We start from the raw sequence: 21,736 nt of genomic DNA on the forward strand, positions 1-21,736 counted from the left end.
TATTCCCACAAGCCGTTAGAACCAAGTAGACAAAACCAAGCACTAAATCAAACTGGGGGGAAAAGAATATCATTTGTGCAAGTTCTCCCAATTAAAAACATGAGAGAGGCCTGTAATTTTCATCATAGGTACACTTCAACTATGACAGACAAAATGAGAGAAAAAAATCCAGAAAATCACATTGTAGGATTTTTAATGAATTTATTTGCAAATTATGGTGGAAAAGGCCTCCCGGGTGGCGCAGTGGTTAAGGGCGCTGTACTGCAGCGCCAGCTGAGCCATCAGAGACTGGGTTCGTGCCCAGGCTCTGTCGTAACCGGCCGCGACCGGGAGGTCTGTGGGGCGACGACCAATTAGCCGAGCGTCGCCCGGGTTAGGGAGGGGTTGGCCGGCAAAGACGTCCTTGTCTCATCGCGCACCAGCGACTCCTGTGGCGGGCCGGGCGCAGTGCGCGCTAACCAAGGTTGCCAGGTGCACGGAGTTCCCTCCGACACATTGGTGCGGCTGGCTTCCGGGTTGGATGCGCGCTGTGTTAAGAAACAGTGAAGCTTGGTTGGGTTGTGTATCAGAGGACGCATGACTGTCAACCTTCGTCTCTCCCGAGCGCGTACGGGAGTTGTAGCGATGAAACAAGATAGTAGCTACTAAAACAATTGGATACCATGAAATTGGGGAGAAAACGGGGTAAATAAAATTAAAATTATAATAATAAAATAAAAAAATATGGTGAAAAATAAGTATTTGGTCACCTACAAACAAGCAAGATTTCTGGCTCTCACAGACCTGTAACTTCTTCTTTAAGAGGCTCCACTGTCCTCCACTCGTTACCTGTATTATTGGCACCTGTTTGAACTTGTTATCAGTATAAAAGACACCTGTCCACAACCTCAAACAGTCACATTCCAAACTCCACCATGGCCAAGACCAAAGAGCTGTCAAAGGACACCAGAAACAAAATTGTAGACCTGCACCAGGCTGGGAAAACTGAATCTGCAATAGGTAAGCAGCTTGGTTTGAAGATATCAACTGTGGGAGCAATTATTAGGAAATGGAAGACATACAAGATCATTGATAATCTCCCTCGATCTGGGGCTCCACGCAAGATCTCACCCCGTGGGGTCAAAATGATCACAAGAACGGTGAGCAAATATCCCAGAACCACACGGTGGGACCTAGTGAATGACCTGCAGAGAGCTGGGACCAAAGTAACAAAGCCTACCATCAGCAAGGGCATTGAAGATAAAACGTGGCTGGGTCTTTCAGCATGACAATGATCCCAAACACACCGCCCGGGCAACGAAGGAGTGGCTTCGTAAGAAGCATTTCAAGGTCCTGGAGTGGCCTAGCCAGTCTCCAGATCTCAACCCCATAGAAAATCTTTGGAGGGAGTTGAAAGTCCGTGTTGCCCAGCAACAGCCCCAAAACATCACTGCTCTGGAGGAGATCTGCATGGAGGAATGGGCCAAAATACCAGCAACAGTGTGTGAAAACCTTGTGAAGACTTACAGAAAACGTTTGACCTCTGTCATTGTCAACAAAGGGTATATAACAAAGTATTGAGAAAAACTTTTGTTATTGACCAAATACTTATTTTCCACCATAATTTGCAAATAAATTCATTAAAAATCCTACAATGTGATTTTCTGGATTTCTTTTTCTCATTTCGTCTGTCATAGTTGAAGTGTACCTATTATGACAATTACAGGCCTCTCTTATATTTTTAAGTTGGAGAACTTGCACAATTGGTGGCTGACTAAATACTTTTTTGCCCCACTGTAAATTGGGGTGGCAGGTAGCCTAGTGTTTAGAGCGTTGGGCCAGTAACCGAAAGGTTGCTGGATCGAATCCCCGAGCTGATAAGGTAAAAATATGTCGTTCTGCCCCTGACAAAAGCAGTTAATCCACTGTTACCCGGTAGACCGTCATTGTAAATAATAATTTGTTCTAAACTGACTTGCCTAGTTAAATACAATATTTTAAAATACTCTAAATTAAGCATATACTGTCTGAGGATCTGTTACTTTGTGAACCGCTCAATGCAGAATAGTGTGGGCATTCCCTCAGAAATGTATTTTATTCAGCTACAGTGCATTCGGAAAGTATTCAGACACCTTGACTTTTTCCACATTTTGTTATATTACAGCCTTATTCTAAAATGGATGTAATATTTTTTTTCTCTTATCAATCTACACACAATACCCAATAATGACAAAGCAAAACATGTTTCTTACAATTTTCTTACCATTTTTTTACAAACAGAAATACTATATTTACATAAGTATTCAGACCCTTTGCTATGAGACTTGAAATTGAGCTCAGGTCCATCCTGTTTCCATTGATCATCCTTGAGATGTTTCTACAATGTGATTGGAGTCCACCTCTGGTGAAATTGATTGATTGGACATGAGTTGGAAAGGCACACACCTGTCTATATAAGGTCCCACAGTTGACATTAAATGTCAGAACAAAAACCAAGCAATGAGATCGAAGGAATTATCCGACACAGGATTGTGTCGAGGCACAGAAGTTTGGAACCTCCAAGACTTCCTAGAGCTGGCCGCCTGGCCAAACTGAGCAATCGGGCAATCGGGGGAGAAGAGCCTTGGTCAGGGACGTGACCAAGAACCCGATGGTCACTCTAACAGTGCTCAAGAGTTCCTCTGTGGAGATGAGAGAACCTTCCAGAAGGAAAACCATCTCTGCAGCACTCCACCAATCAGGTTTTTATGGTAGAGTGGCGAGACGGAAGTCACTCCTCAATAAAAGGCACATGAAAGCTTGCTTGGAATATGCTAAAAGGCACCTAAAGGACTCTCAGGAGTGGCTTGAATGTCCTCTGGCCCAGCCAGAGCCCGGACTTGAACCTGACCTAACATCTCTGGAGAGACCTGAAAATAGCTGAGCAGCGACTCTCCCCATCCAACCTGACAGAGCTTGAGAGGATCTGCGGAGAGGAATGGGAGAAACTCTCCAAATACAGGTGTGCCAAGCTTGTAGAGACATACCCAAGAACACTCAAGGCTGTAATCGCTGCCAAAGGTGCTCCAACAAAATACTGTGTAAAGGGTCTGAATTCTTATGTAAATGTGATATTTGAGGGGTTTTTTTTCATTAATTTTCAAAAATGTCTAAAAACCTGTTTTTGCTTTGTCATTATGTGCAGATTGATGAGGGGGAAAAAACGATGTAATCCATTTTAGAATAAGTCTGTAACGTAACAAAATGTGGAAAAAGTCAATGGGTCTGAATACTTTCCGAAGTCATACAGTAAGTGGGGTTAAATTTTTCTTTTGATTGGAAAAAAAGTGTTTGGGAAGCCCTGCCCTATTCCCTATCTAATGCACTACTTTTGACTAGAGCTTTTGACCAGGGCCTTTAGGGCCCTGATCAAAAGTGGTGCACAGTCACACAACTCTTATCACCCACATGTTGCATCCCAAATGGTTGCAATTGTGAGACTGTGGAGGGTCAGGAGGTGGGATTTGCAGTTTGAGAACTAGCCAGGCAAACTCAATCAAGCATAGATAAAGTAGTTGAGGTGATTTTGAATAGTATTTGAAACCAGGTGTGGGCCCTGTTGTCCCCAGCGCTGCGGTGAACCCTGGTGCTACAGGAGAACAGCCAGACCTTTCTTTTGGTAGGAGGCAGGAGGCTTGAATCACCGCTGGGCTGGCTGGCTGGCTGATGGTCTCATGACCCCCTCTCTCTCTCTCTTTCTCTCTCCCTCCCTCTCTGCAGTCTCAGAACAATCGCATCGCATTCCTTCATCCTACACGTGCCCTCTCTTCTCCCAGAGAGTAAGGTATGAGATTTGTGGAGAGAAAAGCTTGTTTAGATGCATCATACATTTGATGGTATCCTAAGCAAATGTATTCCAATTTTGGTGAAAAACCTCTGAAACATTCTTCATTTATGTTATTATTTTTGTTTAAACAATTACAACAATTCTATGTAAAAATATATACATTTATTTTGTAAGTCTTTTGCATTTTAAAATGTTTTTTTGATTGTTTCATCTTGCTCCATGTTATAGCCTTACTCAGTCCATGCGACCAAAAACAACACCCACAGAGGAGTGATATAACAGGTGCAAGCTGTTAAGCTCCACCCACCACTACATGTACCAGCTGTGTCACTGTCATAATGAACCTAAATTAAAACATAAGCTCTACTAAGGATTTTTTTTAACCATAAGACTCACTAGAGTCTTGGTCAATTACTTTTAAGCTTCCATAATGACATGGCCCCAACCCTACCAGAAACTCAGAAGAGTTTATATATATATATATATATATTTTATATAAGCATGTTGAAAAGTGCGATGATCACAGGCAGAAAGAAAGCATGGAGTAGGAGTTTAGGTTTCTTGGTCCTATGGTTTGGGTCACTAGGGTCCTTAACCTTAACCCTTACCCTAACCATAACCCGTACCTAACCCTTACCGTAACCCTTTTAACTGTAAACTTCATTGGGATAGGGACGTCCCAAGGATCCCGGATACCATAGGACGCACCCTAGGGTTTGGGAGGTGGAAGGTAATGTCGTAAAGCAGAGTGTCGTAAACCAGGTGCAGGGAGGGGAGGTGAAGCGGGGGGAGTGGGGGAGAGAGAGGAGGTGACTCTCCAGCAGCATTTAGACACAGCGAAAGGATCATGGCGGATGGCCCCAGGTGTAAGCGCAGAAAGCAGGCAAATCCGAGGAGGAATAACGGTATGTAAAACTACTTCAATGTCCCTTCTTTTCGTGTGGTGAAATGGACTATAATATGTTCTATCGAATTCTCTATTCTCCGAAGACTTTAGTACCTCCGGAGTCCCAGTTTTAGTGGGTCAAAGTGCTGGAAAGTAGCAAGTAAGCGCACCATTATAGCCCTATGTGGCGTACCGTTATACCTGTCTCGCGACTCTCCCTCCGCCTAGCGGTTGAGTGCACCACCCTGGACCGTTATACGCACCTAATCCCATCACTTCACTGGCTTTTGGCTTTTGTTTCCCGTTCAGTCCCTTTTCAATTCTATTTAAATTCACTTTTCTTTTTTTTTTTTTTCAACTTGAAAGCTTGTTTCACCGTCTCTCGCCTTTGGGTAGCTTTTTGAAACCTGTGTCTGGGAAAATAACGTTACCTGGTTGTTTTTGCGGACTGCGGTATTTTTTCCATCAATATGGAATATAGATTGATGTTCTGAAATGAGTGAATATGTGTATAAGGCAATGCACTTTCGAGAAAAATAACTGTTTCTGTCGCTTTTCTCTTTGTCGTACTGTGGCAGGTAGCGCGAGTCATGACAAGACACTGTTGCTACATTGAGGGCTCGGGCTTCAGGAAATGTTTTTACTGTGGAAATTGTGCTGTTCTGCTGCTTCATATAATATTAAATGGATGATGTTATGTTTATGTAGACTACACATCTATTTTCTCACTACTTTTATTTGTAAACGATGTGTCGGCGCGATGCACGCGTTTTCACAATTCAATTGGTTTTCACAATGCAAGTGTGCATTTACAAATCATTCGAAAAGTTATTGCTAAGATAAGTAGACAATATGCAGAACAAGGTAAAGTAGCTATAATTAATAAATGCAAATGAACTAAGAACGAAAAACGTTGTTTCTGTAGCATGCATTGTTGGGTAACGTTTCAGAGAATGGGAAGAATATATCAAGCGCTGTTTGTGTAAACAAGGCACAGCCTATATAAACAAGGCACAGCCTATATAAGGAGTGTGGGTTTACATCCACAGTCCTGCGCTGGGAATTCTGATTTTACACACTCAAGGTTTGGTGGTGTGGGAGCGAAACTTGAAGTTGGAGCCAATCTGTTCATCCAGAGTTTCTATACTTAAATAATTGTTATTATTTTGTTTTTGTTTGTGCTTTTGTGTTTGTGTGTGTGGTTAAAAGGCTGCATTGTAGGGTCGTCCGGGTAGCCAGTGCGTTTCTCTGAATAGTTTTTTTTCTCGCCAGTAATTTAATACATGTAATAGTGGAAGGCTTTTATCTGGAAATCATGTTAAACCCTATTTGACTTGCAAAGATCATGATCTTCGGGTTGCTTGTATTTGCCTTGTGCGTTTTATTAGTCTCGTGTGTTCTCATTTTATTTAGTCAAGGGACTTGTGACTTTTGTTTCAACATCGGAGGTGGTAGTTTTTCACACATAGGAATAATGTTTGTGTTGTAGGCTGTTTGGAGGCATATGGGTTTTTCTTCTGTAGGCTAGCTGACGACATGCGTAGTCTCCTTACAGCCTGGTGAGAACAGTCACCGGCACAGCATCGCAAGTGGTCGAGCCACCCAGCACAGCTTGCAGGAACTGAGAACATGTTTACCTGATCCGGAAAACGGGTATTTTGGTCTTTGTAAACACCCCTCTGTCAAAACATAAAAACAAACCAGCAGTCTGATTTCGGGGGACTGAATACGCTGTTAGATTCCCGTGAGACGATTCCTTCTCTATCTTCCCTTTCCAAAGCAGCGGAGAGCGGTCCCTGTGCCGTGCGCCGCAACAAATGGCAACTTGTGCAGGTAGAAAAAGCAACGGTGTCTGTAGGCGCTGCATGCTGTCATCATGAGTGCATTTGCTGTGATTTTTCTCTTGGAGTCGCTTGTTGTGCTTACTCTCCTTGTTTGTTGTCGCTTACTGTCATTGATTGTATGACAAGGACATATTTCGTGTGCTCCTTATTGCTTTTTTTTGTCTGAAAAGGTGTTGGTCACCGGTCCATATCATGTCAGCTCTTGATTGACGACGGTTCATTTTGTGCATTCTGTAAGGTACACACCTTATAACGGACCTGTTCTAGCGCATTTGCACCTCAGTCATGGTAGGCCTACATTATTTATAGCCTAGGCTACATTTACAACATTTTGTCACTGTCAACTTTGTCCATCTGATGTGCATTTCAGAAATAAATTGAGATCTGTTTTATTCCTTATTCTTTGTGTTCATGTTATCCATTTTAAATGTTCTATGTTTTCAAATACATAGACTACAATATAATACATCAAGAGGGGGGGATCGAACATAAAGTTCAGGAGACCATAGTGATGTTTTAATCATGTGATATGGGTGCATCAACCTGCTGAGTGGAAGAGCTCAATATACTGTACCACTACAATGAGAGACAGAGAGAACCTGGGTTGATCTAATACCTCATATTTGTCGGGGGTGTTATGTTTGTCATCAGGTTAAAAGCCTTTTTAGGAGCAGGTTACTGTTGGTTACTGAATCCAAAAGGTACTTAGTTGTCTGGCCCTGTCCTGTGTTGGTTGTCTTCCTGGGTCTGACAGAGCAGAGCAGGCTAAGACCAAGGTGAGCTCCTGTCACAGCTGTAAACATGGAGGCGCTAACAGCCGACCAGCTGGCAGGACGACAGGTGTTTGCAATCTGTGGGATACTAGTGTTTCCACTGGCTTCCTTTGTCACTTCTCCTATCCAGTCCAAGTCTGGCTCCCATCAGGAATAGCAGTGACCATTTCCTGGAATGGCAATTTAACACGTCAAATTTGTGAAAAGAGGAATGTGACACTGTATTAACCTTAACAGTCTTGGCCCGTATTTTGTAGATGAGTGGAGGGTATTGGGCCTACATTTCAAAGGAACTGAGTATACAAAACATTCAAGACCTAGACTGACCAGGTGAATGCTATGATCCCTTATTGGTGTCACTTGTTAAATCCACTTCAATCAGTGTAGATGAAGGGGAGGAGACGGGAGAAGGATTTTTAACGGGATATGGTTGTAACTGGTTTGAATGTGTCAAGAACTGCAACACTGCTGGTTTTTCACACTCAGCAGTTCCTCGTGTGTTTCAAGAATGGTCTACCACCCAAAGGACATCCAACCAACTTGACACAACTGCGGGAAGCATTGGAGTCAACATGGGCCAACATCCCAGTGGAACACTTTCAACACCTTGTAGAGTCCATGCCCTGATTAATTGAGGCTGTTCTGAGGGGAAAAGGGGGTGCAGCTCAATATTGCTCCTAATGTTTTGTACACAAGGATGGATTTCTATTTCTTTGAATTTATCAAAGGAGTCTCTCTCTCTCTGTCTCTCTCTCTCTCTGTCTCTCTCTCTCTGTCTCTCTCTCTCTCTCTCTCTCTCTCTCTCTCTCTCTCTCTCTCTCTCTCTCTCTCTCATTCTCTCTCTCTCTTGCTCTGTCTCTCTCTCTCTTGCTTTCTCTCTCTTGCTGTCTCTCTCTCTTGCTGTCTCTCTCTTGCTTGCTGTCTCTCTCTGTGTCTCTGTCTGTCTGTCTGTCTGTCTGTCTGTCTGTCTGTCTGTCTGTCTGTCTGTCTGTCTCTCTGTCTGTCTCTGTGTAACACACACACATACAGTACAAAACAGTTTTGGAAGTTTTTTGTCTCAATGCTACAGAAGAAGAATGGGTCTGTGGGTCTAGTTTTGGCTACTGTAAAGCTGTATGATGTAACAGAGGATGTTTATTTGGCTGTCAAAAGTATAATTAGTGTGCTGGACTCATTTTTCACCCTAAATAATATTGAATGTAACCACACGCTGTAAAGTTGTGTGAGAACAATAAAGAAGCACTGTGGTTAAGCTAACACTCTTAAGAAAATAAGATGTTTTGGCCATTCCAAAGGCTTCAGGGGGAGAGGGGTGGTGTTCTGTGGGCCGGCATGCTGCTTTAGTGTTTTAAAAGCCAGCTGTTAACATTTAAAAGGTCTACTACCCCTGGTGAGTGGAGTTTAGCAGGAGAGGAAATTTTCATTTATCAGTTATTTTGCTTTGGAGCAACTTCCTCTGCTGCATATGAAAGTGCCAAGTGAGAGGAAAATCCCCCGCCCCCTCTTCTCATCACCCCCCTCTCCTCCACCAATCCTTTATTCCAGCGGGAGACACAGTAGCCAGGGATGCTGTTGATTGCCCCCTGACCTAGGCACCCATGCGTGCCTCCACTATGACTTCACTTTCCCCCCCTGTGCCATTGTTGGGTTCCTTCCAGCATGTCCAATTGCGTTTGTGTTTAAGTCCTTTCAATAAAAGGATCCTGAGGGGTAAAAACCCTTGTCCCAACTCCCTCAATCCCTCTCGTGTCTCCCTCCATCCCCCTGACCAGTACAGCCCTTCAGTCCTGTGGAGTTTGGTGGGGAGGAAGAGGGACAAGGGAGAAGGATAAGGGGGGAGAGGGGCTGTGAGAGCTGGCAGAGTGACACTTAGGTGCTGCTGGAGACGAGAGCCAGTGGGAAGAAAGGTGGACACTCACTCACTCTGTCAAACATGACAGCTCCTTTTACATTAGAATAGTGTGAGTGTTTCTTATGGAACGGAATGGAGAGGATTCATTTAGGTTAGTGAGGCAAACTATAGCCTTGTCTTGCCTTGTCTTGAAAGTCTTTATAGACTTTCTGTCTTTTATAGAGGTTCTGTCTTGTGTCTTGAATAATCCGTTTCTTTGTTATTGCTTGTCACTTTTATGCATCTCCAGGCTTTTTCAAATGTATGATATGAAATTCTAATTTACACCATTCAATTCACCATGTCACACAGTTCAATGATTTCCCAGCAGACAATTCTGTTTGTGCCCATAATCTGAGGTACCGCACTCAAACCCTTTCCCACTGTTGTTGAGGGAGCTTAATGATTAGCAAGCTCCTATAGGGGCATTGCATTACCCTATAAAAAGGTGCTTTCTCTTGCCTTAGAAAAGCAGTTTTAAAACCCAAGTCAGTTTCACTAACCCCCTTAACTGTGTTTGAATGTGCTTTATTGGGGTTGTATGTGGATGAATGCTTAAATGAACCATTGTGTGTTAAGGCTTTGGTTGGAGAAAGCCTGAGGAGAAAGAGCCTAGTTACCTTTGCAGTCTGCCTGCTCTACTTCATACACTTTCAGTGGAGGAAGAAAAGGCCCATTGAGTGGGGCTGGCGTGGGGAGGGAAAGGCCTTTTCACACTCTGCTTGTGGGAAACTTCTATCTGTACTGGGCATGGCCATTTGCATATGACCCATTCTCTTCCCAGAGACCCCAAGACTGACAGAGGAATCTGTGGAACACTCTGAGAATTCATCACAATCTTCCTCAGTCTCACGACACGCAATGCTCAGGTTCTTGCGTTTGCGTGTGAATTTTTTGGGGGCATATGCGCACCCCTCTTTTGTTTTGAGAATGTGTTTAGGCTATTTGTCTGTGTCGTGCACACTTTTTTGCTGAAGGCTTGTTTGTGTCTACTGCCGATGCCTCCTGACTGTGTCATTTGTGTCATGTGTTTTGTTTTTCCTGCGTGTCGTCTAAGCCACGTATTTAGTGTGTTAAAACTGAGGATGAGTCCTATGTGCTCCAGCAGCAGGCAGGAGTACCCCTCTCTATAACCCGTATAGGGCCCACGACGGAGCTGCGTGACTGGGCTGCCAGGGCTGGAGGTGCCGGGGGGCTATGCGGGGGCCAAGGCTGACATAATGAATGAGGAGGAATAAGCAACGGAGTGTCAACACTGTTGTTGAAAGGACAGAAATATTGTGTAGTTATTCAGTTGGGGGTTGGCGGGACAGTGAGGGGGAGAGGGAGGTGTGTGTGTGTGTGTGTGTGTGTGTGTGTGTGTGTGTGTGTGTGTGTGTGTGTGTGTGTGTGTGTGTGTGTGTGTGTGTGTGTGTGTGTGTGTGTGTGTGTGTGTGTGTGTGTGTGTGTGTGTGTGTGTGTGTATCAAGGGGAGTAGGCTATGCAGCGAGGCATCAGGTCCACTGAACTGAACAAAAACATGCCGGGGGGGCTCAGAAGGATCGAGAGGGAGACTGGGCTCCAGAATAGAATAGGATAGCTCCTTGTAGCTAGATCAGGTCAGGAGCCTTCCTCAGTGGTTCAGATCCACTCAAGGGACTGAGAATGGGACCTTGAAGGAAGCAATGAGATATTGTCAAGCTCCCTGCTATCACTCTATTGAGTGATTCATATAGGCCTATTTTCCTATTTTTGTCCATCAGCAACTGAAAAAAATGCATTGATTTGACCAATGACATTTCCTCCTCTCCTCCTCCACTCTGACATGCCAGACAGGTATGTTGGTAAGATGACCTCACCCAGCCCACAGGCCTAAGGATTTGTCATGTATCCCTTCTAAGGGAAATAAATTCAATGTCTACTCTTCCCTCTCTCTCTCCCTCTCTACCTGGATAGTGAGACAGATGGGAGTTGAAATTACAGTCCAAAAACATATTAAGTGTCTGCACCTCCCTCCCTCCCTCCCTCCCTCCCTCCCTCCCTCCCTCCCTCCCTCCCTCCCCCCCTCCCTCCCTCCCTCCCTCCCCCCTCCCTCCCTCCCTCCCTCCCTCCCTCCCTCCCTCTTTCTCTTTTGTTCTCTCTTTCCTCCTACCTGTTCCATATTACATAGAAACAGGTGGGAGTTGAAATGATAGTCCAAAACCAAATGAAGCCTGTTCCGCAGACCAGTGTTTCCCAAACTTTTTCACTCAGGCCCCCCCTTATATCATTGGGGAACATCCCACGCCAGGTGGGAGCTGAAATTATAGTGTACCGTTGTGTATAGCCTATACCTGGGGGAGATGGCAGCTCTAAATTGCCATCCTTTGGGGGTTATTCATTGTGAGCAGCTTGGGCTTGGTTTATGTGTCTTTTTTAATAATGTGTTTGGTGGCTGATCTTTAGGCTGGGCTAGTCCTGTTGGGTGTTGACACTACTGTCTGTAGCTTCAACCTCCCCTTTCCTCCCTCTACTCTACCCTCCCCTCCTGTCCTCCCTCTTATCCCCTGTTCCTCAGTGTCTTTTGCTTCAGCCTCTCTTCCCTCTCTCTCTTTCCCTCCTCCTCTCCCATTCTCCCCCCTCCCTCCCTCCTCACTATGTATTGCCTCAGCCTCTCCTCCCTCCTCCTCTCCTCCCCTGTTCCCCAGTGGAGCGGTTAATGAAAGGCCTGTGTTAACAATAGGCAGGCAGCAGGCGCTGGGCCGCCAGCCCTCTTCATGCCAGCTTGTGTTTGGGCCACAAACTCATCAGTGGAATCTTTGTTCCTCACATTTAACCTGACAATTCACTACCATTTCTTCCCCCCTCAAAACTTGACAATGCACAACTGTTGAAACAATATGTCGGCTGGTATGTATGCAGAGATTATAAAGTTGTGTACCTGCATCACATTTGTTTAAGTTACTATATCATTAACCTTTACTGCAGTGGGCTAAATCAGGGTCACACGGAGTGTTTCTTGGTAGTCTTAAACAAATCTACTTTGAAACAAAAGTATACACCTCACACACATGGTTATGGGTTTACATAAAATAACACACCTGTACCATGTCAGATGTAGAGTTGACATGTATTCAATGTTGAGTTTGCATCCCAATATTACACTTTATATACATCACAGAAGACTGAAATATAACAAAACTGTTTGTTGCTTTTCTCTTCCTGAAGCAGACTGATTGATCATGGGAGTCCCAAATGGCAACATAATCTCTATTTAGGTACTACTTTTGACCAGGGCCTATAGTGGCCCATAGTGCACTTTAATAGGCATAGGGTGCCATTTGGGAGGAAGCTTTAATGACAGAATGTGAGAGCAGTCTTGTCTCACACACTGACTACACCTAGCATTGAGCTCTGCTGAAAAATACTATTCACCCACTATATCTCTATCGCACTGGCAGGGCCAGGCCGGGCCGGCACAGCTGCTCACTCGCTCACTCGCTCACTCACTCACTCACTCACTCACTCACTCACTCACTCACTCACTCACTCACTCACTCACTCACTCACTCACTCACTCACTCACTCACTCACTCACTCATTAGTCCTGTGTGTTGTGATGTTTACAGACTCTGACATTCAGCGTAGCAGCCAGCCTCTCTCCTCTCCACTCCTCTCCGCCTGACTTACAAAACAAGGTGACTCAGGGTTTCTGTTAAAGCTGAAGGCTGGCTAGCTACCTATCACAGTGTGACTGTGTGGCCCTGTGTTAGTCACTCACTGTATCCTGGGGACAGGGACATCACAGGGGCCATTTTCGTCTCTGTCAACATTTTCATATCATTAGGATGGCTCTGGATACACACATCCCTCTGGCTGTGTCCCAAATAGCACCCTATTCACTATATAGTGCTCTACTTTTGAGCCCTATGAACCCTGGTCAAAAGTAGTGTAATATATAGGGAATAGGGTGTCATTTGGGATGCAGCCCGGTTGATGAATGAGTTTGGTCTAGAAACAGCATTATAAGCTTCATTCACCACGATGCCTGTTGATCAGAGGCTGTATCGTCTCATTTGCTTACGGTCCTTAATTTGATCAGGTTTTGGTGTGTCTAACTACCGACCTAATACTCACCTTATGTCATTGACTCGAGACTAGAGCAAAGTACACCTAGTCTGTCCAAGCTCCAACCCCTCCAACTCTCCCTGCCAACTCCGGGAACAGAGAACCCAATGTGAACCAGTACAGATGATCTTTATTTAATCCTGCAGCAATTATGCAGCAATTATGTGGATTATATTAATGGACATTTTTGTAGGGGCTGATAATTTTTTTTGTATCTATCGTTCAGGTGTTGGCTATCAAAACACACCATGGCCTCAGCCTCGCTACACACGTTTCACCCACAGAGTTGGGATGGACTGAGACTAGGAGTAAAAACGAGGTCAGCCATATAGCCAGACAGTACCACATCTGTCCTCCTCTTACTCATAGAGATATCATCCTGGTCATGCTCATTATTCTGACAGACTGGCACCCAGCCTCCTGTCTCATTTAGACAGAGGGAGAGCCAATTAACTGTGGGTTCTAATTTATCATGTTTAGAGTCATATGACACCATTTATTTAGTGCTTGTAGTCTTTGGGTGTTTGTTTGTGTGTTGGTTAGTTGTGTCCTGCTGTTGATCTATGCACGCCTACCACCGTCGTTACGCGCATCTGCACTTCATGAGACTCACCTGGACTCCCATCACCTTCCTGATTAGGAAAGGGGGGGATACCAAGTCAGTTGTACAACTGAATGCCTTCAACTGAAATGTGTCTTCTGAATCAGAGAGGTGCGAGGGGCTGCCTTAATCGTCTTCGGCGCCCGGGAACAGGGTTAACTGCCTTGCTCAGGGGCAGAACGACAGACTTTTACCTTGTCAGCTCGGGGATTCGATCCAGCAACCTTTCGGTTACTGGCCCAACGCTCTATCCACTACCTCCCTTATATCTGTCACTCCCTTAGGTTCTTTCCTTAGGCGTTATTGTTTCTGTTCCTGTGTTTCATGTCTCTACGCTACTCTCATTTCTTGTTTTGTTGCATGTTTAATTTATTTATTAAATTCACTCCCTGTACTTGCTTCCCGATTCTTAGCGTACATGTTACACCCCGGCATCATTAGGTGTCTCATCTGTTAGCTGCGCAGCACTGAGTTAACATCACATGCCCGGTGTTGCACTAACTCTGTCTGTCTCCATCTCTCGATCGCTCTCTTTCCAAATTTCTCTTTCTCTCTTTCTTTCCCCATCTTTCTCTCTGTGTGTGTATGTCTTTCTCCATCTCTCTTATCTCTTTCTCTCGGTCTTTCTCGCTCTCTCTCTTCCTCCTTTCTCTCTCTCTTCCTCCTCTCCCTCTCTCTGGCAACTGCCAGGGTTATCATACTCCAACATGAGCAGGTGCTGCGGGCACCAGAAACTCACTACAGCACTCATAAATAACACCTAACAAAAGTATGAGAGAGTGGGAAGGAGGGACAGAGCGAGAAAGAGCGATGGGGAAAGAGATTTAAAGTTTCGTCTGGCAGTGGAGCTAGCCTAGACCAAGCAGGGTGTGGCTCATCTCATGGTCAGGCAGTTCCTCAGTCCTCCTGCAGAAGGATATGCTGCTGATCACTGAGAGCAATGTGAGCTTCTTAATATCTTCTGTCAGTTTGAATGAAGTGCCTGCCCTTCTCAAATGTATTTGTTCACTGCTTCCCCTCCCTTTTTCTACCAACTACCCATAAAACGTTTCAGCTGTAGCCTACTCTTTCATGCCACATCAAATTAGTCCCAAAAAAACAACTTTTAAAATGAAAAGGGCACCACTTAGTGAACACACAAAGAGGAAGTTGGTAGAAAGAAAGACGTAAAGTATTGTCATTCAGTTATCTTTTGCTGTCATTACGAATCTAAGAGCTTCCGAACAATGTTAATTGCCCAGTGCTCTACAAGAAAATGAAGTGGTCAGAAAGGAATTACATTTAATGCACACTTTAATAATCTCCCACAATAATGAACCTTTTCCCCAAAGAACTGAACCCCATAAATACATCTAAATGGAAGAGTATTAATTAACATTAATGAAATGAAAAGTATAATGCAAGAACATGTGTTTATACCCTAGGCTACTTCAAGTCTTTAGTCTGTCTTCAGCCACTTCAGCCAATCACTTCTCTGAATCATCACCCTATGAACACAACCAGGAAGTCTGTGTGAGATTGCAGCTCAGGATACAACCCTGAAAGGGCTTTATCTCTGTCAAAACAACAGTCTTCCTGGCCTGGGGATGTTTCCCAAATGGCACCCTATTCCATAGGCCTATCCAGTGCTAAGGTTTATTCAACGCTGGTCTGACCAATCAGAATCCGTGCTTTAAGATTGTTTTGATCACAAGGGACTGGGATATGTTCTGGGTTGCCTCTGAGAATAACATTGACGTGTACACTGACACGGTGACTGAGTTCATCAGGAAGTGTATAGGGGATATTGTTCCCACTGGGACTATTAAAACCTACCAAAACCAAAATCCGTGGTGGATAGATGGCAGCATTTGCGCCATAAAAGTAACATCCACCGCATTTAACCACGGCAAGGTGCCTGGAATATGGTTGAATACAAACAGTGCAGTTTATGCCCTCTGTAAGACAATCAAACAGGCAAAACGTCAGTATAGAGACAAAGTGGAGTCTCAATTCAACGGCTCAGACACAAGACTTATGTGGCAGGGACTCCAGACAATCACGGATTACAAGGGGAAAACGAGCCACCTTCGCTGGCTTTGACACACAGTGTCACCGACGTGGCCCGCTCCCGAGGTCTGTGGACCCTCGTTCTCCGGGGCAGACATTAGTAAGACATTCAAGCCTTTTAAACTTTGCAAGACTGCCAGCCCAGACGGCATCCCTAGCTGCGTCCTCAGAGCATGCGGAGACTAGCTTGCTGAGTGTTTATGGATATATTCAATCTCTCCATATCCCAGTCTGCTGTCCCCACTTGCTTCAAAATGTCCACCACTGTTCCTGTACCCAAGAAAGCAAAGGTAACTGAACTAAATGACTATCGCCCTGTAGCACTCACTTCTGTCATCATGAAGTGCTTTGAGTGGCTAGTAAAGGATCATATCACCTCCACCTCACCTGACACCCTAGACCCACTTCAATTTGCATACCAACAGTTCCACAGATGATGCAATTGCCATTGCACTGCACACTGCAAACTGCCCTATCCCATCTGGAATACCCACAGTATGTAAGAATGCTGTTCATTGACTACAGCTCAGCCTTCAACACCATAGTACCCTCCATATTCATCATTAAGCTCGGGGCACTGGGTCTGAACCCCGCCCTGTGCAACTGGACTTCCTGATGGGCTTCCCCCAGGTGGTAAAGGTAGGAAACAACACCTCGACTACTTTGATCCTCAACACAGGAGCCCCACAAGGGTGCGTGCTCAGCCCCCTCCTGTACTTCCTGTTGACCCAGGACTGTGTGGTCTTGCACACCTCCAACTCAATCATCAAGTTTTCAGACAACACAACAGCAGTAGGCCTGATTACCAACAATGATGAGACAGCCTACATGGAGGAGGGGAGGTTCCTGGAAAATAACCTCTCACTCAACATCAACAAAACAAAGGAGCTAATTGTAGACTTCAGGAGACAGCAGAGGGAGCACGCCCCCATCCACATCCATATTCACAGGACCGCAGTGCAGAAGGAGAAAAGCTTCAAGTTCCTTGGCATACACATCACTGACAATCTTAAATGGTCCACCAACACAGACAGTGTGATGAAGAAGGTGCAACAGTGCCTCTTTAACCTCAGGAGGCTGAAGAAATTTGACTTGACCCCTAAGACCCTCAAACTTTTACAGATGCACCATTGAGAGCATCCTGTTGGTCTGTATCACCACCTGGTACGGCAACTGCACACCCCGCAACCGTAGGGCTCTCCAGAGGGTGGTTCGGGCTGCCAAACTAGTCACTTTAATAAAGTTTACGTACTGTTTTACTCATTCCATATGTACAGTGCCTTGCGAAAGTATTCGGCCCCCTTGAACTTTGCGAACTTTTGCCACATTTCAGGCTTCAAACATGAAGATATAAAACTGTATTTTTTGTGAAGAATCAACAACAAGTGGGACACAATCATGAAGTGGAACGACATTTATTGGATATTTCAAACTTTTTTAACAAATCAAAAACTGAAAAATTGGGCGCGCAAAATTATTCAGCCCCCTTAAGTTAATACTTTGTAGCGCCACCTTTTGCTGCGATTACAGCTGTAAGTCACTTGGGGTATGTCTCTATCAGTTTTGCACATCGAGAGACTGACATTTTTTCCCATTCCTCCTTGCAAAACAGCTCGAGCTCAGTGAGGTTGGATGGAGAGCATTTGTGAACAGCAGTTTTCAGTTCTTTCCACAGGTTAAATTTTGGTTTCATCTGACCAGAGCACCTTCTTCCACATGTTTGGTGTGTCTCCCAGGTGGCTTGTGGCAAACTTTAAATGACACTTTTTATGGATATCTTTAAGAAATGGCTTTCGTCTTGCCACTCTTCCATAAAGGCCAGATTTGTGCAATATACGACTGATTGTTGTCCTATGGACAGAGTGTCCCACCTCAGCTGTAGATCTCTGCAGTTCATCCAGAGTGATCATGGGCCTCTTGGCTGCATCTCTGATCAGTCTTCTACTTGTATGAGCTGAAAGTTTAGAGGGACGGCCAGGTCTTGGTAGATTTGCAGTGGTCTGATACTCCTTCCATTTCAATATTATCGCTTGCACAGTGCCCCTTGGGATGTTTAAAGCTTGGGAAATCTTTTTGTATCCAAATCCGGCTTTAAATTTCTTCACAACAGTATCTCGGACCTGCCTGGTGTGTTCCTTGTTCTTCATGATGCTCTCTGCGCTATTAACGGACCTCTGAGACTATCACAGTGCAGGTGCATTTATACGGAGACTTGATTACACACAGGTGGATTGTATTTATCATCATTAGTCATTTAGGTCAACATTGGATCATTCAGAGATCCTCACTGAACTTCTGGAGAGAGTTTGCTGCACTGAAAGTAAAGGGGCTGAATAATTTTGCACGCCCAATTTTTCAGTTTTTGATTTGTTAAAAACGTTTGAAATATCCAATAAATGTCGTTCCACTTCATGATTGTGTCCCACTTGTTGTTGATTCTTCACAAAAAATACAGTTTTATATCTTCATGTTTGAAGCCTGAAATGTGGCAAAAGTTCGCAAAGTTCAAGGGGGCCGAATACTTTCGCAAGGCACTGTACATATGGAATGAGTAAAACAGTACGTAAACTTTATTAAAGTGACCAGTTGGGCAGCCCGAACCACCCTCTGGAGAGCCCTACGGTTGCGGGGTGTGCAGTTGCCGTACCAGGTGATGATACAGACCAACAGGATGCTCTCAATGGTGCATCTGTAAAAGTTTGAGGGTCTTAGGGGTCAAGTCAAATTTCTTCAGCCTCCTGAGGTTAAAGAGGCACTGTTGCACCTTCTTCATCACACTGTCTGTGTTGGTGGACCATTTAAGATTGTCAGTGATGTGTATGCCAAGGAACTTGAAGCTTTTCTCCTTCTGCACTGCGGTCCTGTGAATATGGATGTGGATGGGGCTGTGCTCCCTCTGCTGTCTCCTGAAGTCTACAATTAGCTCCTTTGTTTTGTTGATGTTGAGTGAGAGGTTATTTTCCAGGCACCACTCCGCCAGGGACCTCCCCTCCTCCATGTAGGCTGTCTCATCATTGTTGGTAATCAGGCCTACTGCTGTTGTGTTGTCTGAAAACTTGATGATTGAGTTGGAGGTGTGCAAAACCACACAGTCCTGGGTGAACAGGGAGTACAGGAGGGGGCTGAGCACGCAGCCTTGTGGGGCCCCTGTGTTGAGGATCAATGTAGTGGAGGTGTTGTTTCCTACCTTTACCACCAGGGGGAAGCCCATCAGGAAGTCCAGTTGCACAGGGCCGAATACTTTCGCAAGGCACTGTATATACTGTATTGTACTTCTATTCAATGCCACTCCGACATTGCTCATCCTAATATGTCTTAATTCCATTATTTTACTTTTAGATTTGTGTGTATTGTTGTGAATTGTTAGATACTATTGCACTGTTGGAGCTAGGAACACAAGCATTTCTCTACACCTGCAATAGCATCTGCTAAATATGTGCATGTGACCAGTAAAATTTGATTTGAATTTGATTTGATTGGCACAAGTTTTGATTAGCATCTTATGGGCCCTTATTAACAGTAGTACACTATATAGGGAATCGGTGCCATTTAGAATGTAACCTTGGTCTGGTCCTGATCAGCTAAAGTCAGCAACCTCAGCACCTGTGGAAGGCAGCAGCCTATTTAAGGTGTCTTGTTTGGAGTGGGCACCCCAGTCTGGGAACAGCATAAAAGTCTTTAGCTGGGAGGAATAGCTGTGCTGCGCGTATAGGCTAGTTTTAAAACCCTTGTGAACTAAGCAGAAGAAAATAACTTTTGTGATAACAGAAGTATTCCAATTTTAGTTGTGTAAATTAAGGGGTACTGCAGGAATGAGAGGGCATTTTTTTCCAAATAGCAGCAGACAGGTTCATAAAGGAGGTCTGACTCCTGACACTGCAGAATGTATAGAGCTGCCACCTGTAATCCCAGAGTCTCGATGCACGCATTGTTCAAGTGATTTTCCCTTCCGTCTTAGATAGACCTGACTTAGGCTGACTTAAGGTGGTTGGGTCATTTGGAGGAGTCATTCAAAGTTGGTGCTCGTTTTATTGATAGAAAATTGTCTATTAACCCTGTCACCCAATGCTGTATCAAGTCAAATCTTCATGCTTTCTCCTTTTGATTGTGTGCCACTGGCATCCAATGTTTCCCAAACACCAACCTGCCTTGAATACAAATGACCCGGTCCTTATTCTGGCAGCTATGCTAACTGCCCCCCTTCACTGCAGAAGTCTGGAGGATAAAGAAGCTTCATTCAACCAGTAAACAGTGTGTGATTGTGCCTTCCTTGTTCTAGTGCCAGGATGTAGCACGTCTCGTGGCACGATGCCCTCACCCATCTGCCCTGTACCATTAACTGATAAATGCATCTCTGGTGAGTGTCGAAACTAAATTAGCTTCTGGTCTTGGGTCAGTTTTACGCCCCGGTAATGTTTAGGATTTGTGCAAGCTGATCCTTTCTACCTCGAAACTCCTTGTAGCTAACAGGGCTGAGAGGTGCGTCAGGGTCAGTGGAAGCTCACTTCCCGTTGGTGATGGTGCTGCAGCTGTTGTGTGAACAAGGTTAGGAAAGGAAGGTAAGGAGGGAGATGCACCCATATGAGATTACCCCATGAGAATCCTAGGGTTCTCTGCATGGGTCTAAGGCTGTGTGTGTGTGTATGTGCATGTGTGTGTGCCTGCATTTGTGCGTGTTTGTAGGTGTGTGTTAGTTTGCTAATGCACACCTGACCTCCAACTGAATGCTAACCCGTGAGTTTCTTCCTGAGGCCTCATGCCTTGTGCCCCCCTCCCATCCAGCCCAGGCAGTAAACCTTAAAAAGAGTCACAGAGAAGCGTTTCACATGGGGGGCTGTTACTAATATATAATTGGACCACGGCTGCTTTGCCACTCAATAACATGAGCATGTATTTTGTCCCCCACCTGTCTCTCTGGAATGCATACACATACTTTGTGGGCACTGTTACATTGTTTAACATGATCCACTAATGTAAAATACCACCATACTTGAAATAATAGAATGCTTTGCTTGATCAGATTCAGAGTGATCTATCTACGACTCAGGAAGAGGACATTTTTCTTTGAATCTGGCAATATAAATTATTATGTGATGTTATTTCCCCCAAATGGAAATGTCTTAACATGGTAAAGGCCATGGCAAGGTAAAGCATAGAGGGCACTGACTCTCCACTTAGGCCTTAATTCCCTGAGTTAAGCAGCCCCTGTTTCCTCCCCCTGGCTAGCTAATTTAAAGCAGTGGCTTCCTAATCGAATGTCTGTCTAATAAATCTATTAGATCAAAAGGAATCTCTTCACTCTGGCTGGCGCGTGGGGACAGAACGTCTAGACAGGGGGAGAGAATGTTGCTACGCAGTTGTAGTGTCACAACTGAAGTAGTCTTACTGTATCATCTCTGTCAGGAAACACGGAATTAGAACAGAAGGAATCTTGCCTACAGACAGTAGGCTTTGATTCCATCTGCAGGCATGGAATGAGTTTTAATTCAGTCATTTCCACAAAGCTGTATTTATATCCTATATATAGGAAGGTCCGATTAAATCTCTGAAAACAAGGATACTTTTTAAGGTAGCCGTAACAGTAACAAGTTCTCAAAATGAAGTGTTTCCTTTTGCACTAACTGGGGGAGGAGGATCTCCTAATGTACGATTAGAATAATATAAGATTATGTATATGTGCCCCAATTGTAGATGCTGTTGTAGATGATGAGTCCATTGAGCCAAATCATAATCATGCTCCTATCCTATAGTCCTATCCCTGGATTGCTAATCTAATCCCCTAGAGATGCATATTAAAGCCT

The 21,736-nt window shown here is 44.6% G+C and overlaps 1 protein-coding gene across 1 annotated transcript in view; it reads left to right on the forward strand.

Moving 5' to 3' along the window:
* Positions 1-4,553: 4,553 nt before the first annotated feature.
* Positions 4,554-21,736, forward strand: part of LOC118374690 (zinc finger E-box-binding homeobox 1-like) — a 91,154-nt gene continuing 73,971 nt past the window's right edge. The window contains exon 1 of the mRNA XM_035761173.2: positions 4,554-4,710. Coding sequence (XP_035617066.1) covers positions 4,653-4,710 — 58 coding nt within the window. The 5' untranslated portion in view covers positions 4,554-4,652. The remainder of the gene's footprint in view (positions 4,711-21,736) is intronic.

The sequence above is a fragment of the Oncorhynchus keta genome, chromosome 4 (assembly GCF_023373465.1).
Source record: "Oncorhynchus keta strain PuntledgeMale-10-30-2019 chromosome 4, Oket_V2, whole genome shotgun sequence".
Classification (NCBI taxonomy): domain Eukaryota; kingdom Metazoa; phylum Chordata; class Actinopteri; order Salmoniformes; family Salmonidae; genus Oncorhynchus; species Oncorhynchus keta.